This window comes from Pyxicephalus adspersus, chromosome 2 (assembly GCF_032062135.1).
Source record: "Pyxicephalus adspersus chromosome 2, UCB_Pads_2.0, whole genome shotgun sequence".
Classification (NCBI taxonomy): Eukaryota; Metazoa; Chordata; class Amphibia; order Anura; family Pyxicephalidae; genus Pyxicephalus; species Pyxicephalus adspersus.
Window position 1 is genome coordinate 153,947,090 of NC_092859.1, and position 3,463 is coordinate 153,950,552.

The 3,463-nt window shown below is 38.1% G+C and overlaps 1 protein-coding gene across 2 annotated transcripts in view; it reads right to left on the minus strand.

Moving 5' to 3' along the window:
- Positions 1-6: 6 nt before the first annotated feature.
- The window catches only part of LOC140324722 (cytotoxic granule associated RNA binding protein TIA1-like), a 9,693-nt gene continuing 6,236 nt past the window's right edge, over positions 7-3,463 (minus strand). Inside the window, exons 2-5 of one of the 2 annotated variants that reach the window (XM_072402805.1) lie at positions 2,823-2,919; positions 1,572-1,670; positions 976-1,030; positions 7-644 (exon numbers count right to left, since the gene is read on the minus strand). In XM_072402805.1, the coding sequence (XP_072258906.1) occupies positions 478-644; positions 976-1,030; positions 1,572-1,670; positions 2,823-2,919 (418 nt within the window). In that variant the 3' untranslated portion in view covers positions 7-477. Of the gene's footprint in view, positions 645-975; positions 1,031-1,571; positions 1,674-2,822; positions 2,920-3,463 lie in introns of both variants that reach the window. The other variant, XM_072402804.1, reaches the window with a different exon arrangement.

Consider the following 3,463-nt stretch of genomic DNA (forward strand, 5'->3'; position numbering starts at 1 on the left):
TTTTTTTGAATAGTGGTGTATATTACAATAAATATTACATTTATATACAGAATATAAAAGGCCCTCTAACGTCCAATGTATCTCAGTGACAATTCACCTTGTAGATTTGCATGCTATCAATGAGTCCAGATAGATTTTTTTGTACAGGCTTGATTAAAATAAACCTGATGATAAAGTTTAAGAATCAAAAGGGATCTCCTTGAAGAAGGCATCTCAGGAAATAAAAATAGGTTTTAGCTCCTTGTAGTTTATCAATAGATTAATGCTAGGAGCAACTTGATACTCTTATCCCATAAGCTACTGTTTTGCTACTTGTTGAGAGATCTACACATTTAAATGTAGCTCCACAACTGCGTCTTGTAGCAGAATCACCTCCATAGAAGTGATATCTCCAGCGACACCAATGTTAATATGGGAAACAGGTTAGCTATAGTTTAAGGAATGGCTAAAAGGTTAAAAAGGTTAAAGTCAATGATCTCAAGGCTGCCAAAGTAAAAGAAAAAGGCGTCTTGAGAGGGTCAAGACAGAAGAAAGGAGTGGATAGGAACAGCCTGACTGTCGCTGGTCACCCACGAGAGATTGAATTTTTATCCATAAAAAGACACAATTACCTTGAGAACGCAGTGTGTTGACAACGGAACTACCTGATGACAGAGATTAGATTTGTTCTTAAAATATTAGCACAAACACAAAAATACAAATTATCTAAGGCAGTGTTTCCCAATTTCAACTATTAACATCTCACCCCCCACACCCTAAAGAACTTAAAATATTGTTTAATATAGACTTAGAACAACCAACGCACAAAGGAAGAAGTTACATGGCAGACTACTGCTACTTCAGCTATGTACGATAATCACAGGTTGAGAAACATCAATCTAAAGATTGTCAACAATGACTATAGAGCTTTAAGGTACTATGAATTATTCCAATTGAAAATACTGAATTACTAGCACAATGTTGTGGGAAACTTACTGTTCGCATCTTTCTTTTGGCTGCTAGGAGTGGTGGCCCAGTTAACTTTTACTTCCTGCAAAATAAAGAAAATTAATTATTATTATATTGGTAAACAAACGTTTATGTAAGTTCTAAAAAATGACCCGCCTGAACTGAACCATTTAACGCCACTCCCATCTCACCCTTTCTCTATGGGCGGCTGTGGGTGAGAGACTACTATTCCTGCCTAACCTGGTTCAGGAGTGCAATGAAGCAATACCTGTACAACAAATTCACCCCAGCTGTTTATTCCTATTAGCCATAAGAACATTCCATAGGGAATGTCCTTATGTAAATTAATATATTTTGCTGCAGTTTTTCTCTGCCAAAAAAAACACTGATTTTGTGATTATAGTAAGGAGAACATTCTAAGGAAAGTGAAGGGCAAGCATCAGCACCAACAGAAAAAAACAAACTGCTATTAACTTAATTGTAACTAAAATACATCTCACTATCGTAAAGAGCAATGCTTTTTTTTACCTATATAACTGGCATTTTATTGTAGACTGCTTGCTAAAAAAATGTGTACAATACAGTGATACAAGAATTTAACACCATTAAATTAAAAAACTCACCTTGCCCATTATCTTTCGCCCATTCATAGCAGCTAAGGATGCAGCAGCATGGCGATGTTCATAAAACTCCACAAAGCAGTATGGATCATTACCAGCTGTCTGCTTAAAAAACAAAAAATGCAACAAATTAAGACAACATTAAGCATCTTATAAGACCATTAAAAACTAACCTATTGACTAAAACTGAGTGTGAATTTTAAATTTACAGAACCTTCCCAGCATCAAGAATATGTTTACACAGATATCAGAAGCAGAGGTTCAAATTTAGGCTGTGGGTGGCCTTTGTAAACAAGAAATCCAAAGAAGTCCCAGTTACAGGATAGGTCCATAGTACTAAAACCATTTCAGTATGTTGAAACCAGCTTAGAGAAATTGGTTTGCTGTGGGTTATGGGATTCGTCTTTATGATTTAGGAGATTAAACCAAGTCTGAAAAGGTTAGATAGTGTATGTACAAGTAAACTTAATGATGTCTAAACACTGTAAATCAAGCTTTGTGAACCAAGGCAGAGCTGGAAAAATCCAAGCTGTCTTGGAAGTCATGAGTTATTGAAGATCGGTTCATCCACATGACTAAGTTCAGTTTACCAGGCCAGTCACATCATTTTCCATACTGGAAAGTGGGATTTGTCTTCCCCTGTACTGTGCATCATGTAACAGGATAATGGCCAAAAGTCACATGTCAGAGCAGAGAGGACGTCAGGTTTTGCTTCTGTGCAATGTGTCCACACATCTGTCCAGAGAGAGCTATGCTGCAAGCAGAATTAAACCTGCGTTACTCAGCTGCCCTCTTCCCTTACAAGGCACTGCCATCTACTTCTTCTCCACCTGTAGGGGATAATCAGCCATGTTTATTGGCTGGGCCAGGATGACATAACTCTTAAGCACGCACAGGGGATGCTGGTATCTCCGGGTATCCTGGCAGCCAATGATGACACTGAGCATGCACAGCTCAGCCTTTTGTCCGATACCCAGAATGCTGAGACAGGTAGCAAGGATTATTGCAGAAGGGACACCGCCTGCCCCTTCCTACAATAATGACCATCCTAATAGTGGACTTCTAAAAGTAGAACTTTAGCTTTCAGGACAAAGTAATAATTAAACATAAAGCAATGCCAGTTACAGCTTCTAAGGGGTGACAAGAACTTTATTTCGGGAAGCTAAGTGTAAAGAGTTTGGAACCCATACTGTTGCCTCTGAACTCGGATTTGTCCAGCCCTGCCATAAGGTACAAAGAGTATTGAAAACTCACATCCATAATCATCTTGCAGCTTTTGCAAGGACCGATGTGACTGAACACCTGAAGTATGAGAGCTTCTGTAACATCTCGAGACAGGTTACCCACATACCTAAAATGTAAAAAGAAAAATCGTAAATGAGCAGGGAACTTAGGCAAGCATGGAATTCATTAAAAGAGCAATGAGCACTAAATGTTAGATTGCTAAATTTTGCTCAACACATACAAACAATATTTGTTCATAATTAATGATTAACAAAAAAGCTCAGCCCATGTAAATTTTGAAATTGCATTATTTTCTTATTTCTTAAGAAAAAGTAGTTTGCTTATACCACAAATAATGCTAGAATTGCATTTTAAGTATTTATTGCAATCCTAACCATACTTTTACAGGCCCAACACACATACACTGTTCAAAGGTAAGTGCAATGAATCATTGTTTGTATGTGGAAATTTCTATAGAGCCGTTTTTCAAGAAGAGGTAAGTGTGGGGTGCCCAAACTGCACTGGTTTTAAAAATTTACTGGAACTAAACCCGTGCTACTAATCTATCCCCGTTCCGTCCCAGGACGATCTTCGACCATCTTGATTGGCTGGGTTGACATCTCTCCCACGCAGGAGTTGATTCAATTCCAGCGTGAGGATTGTTGGCATGC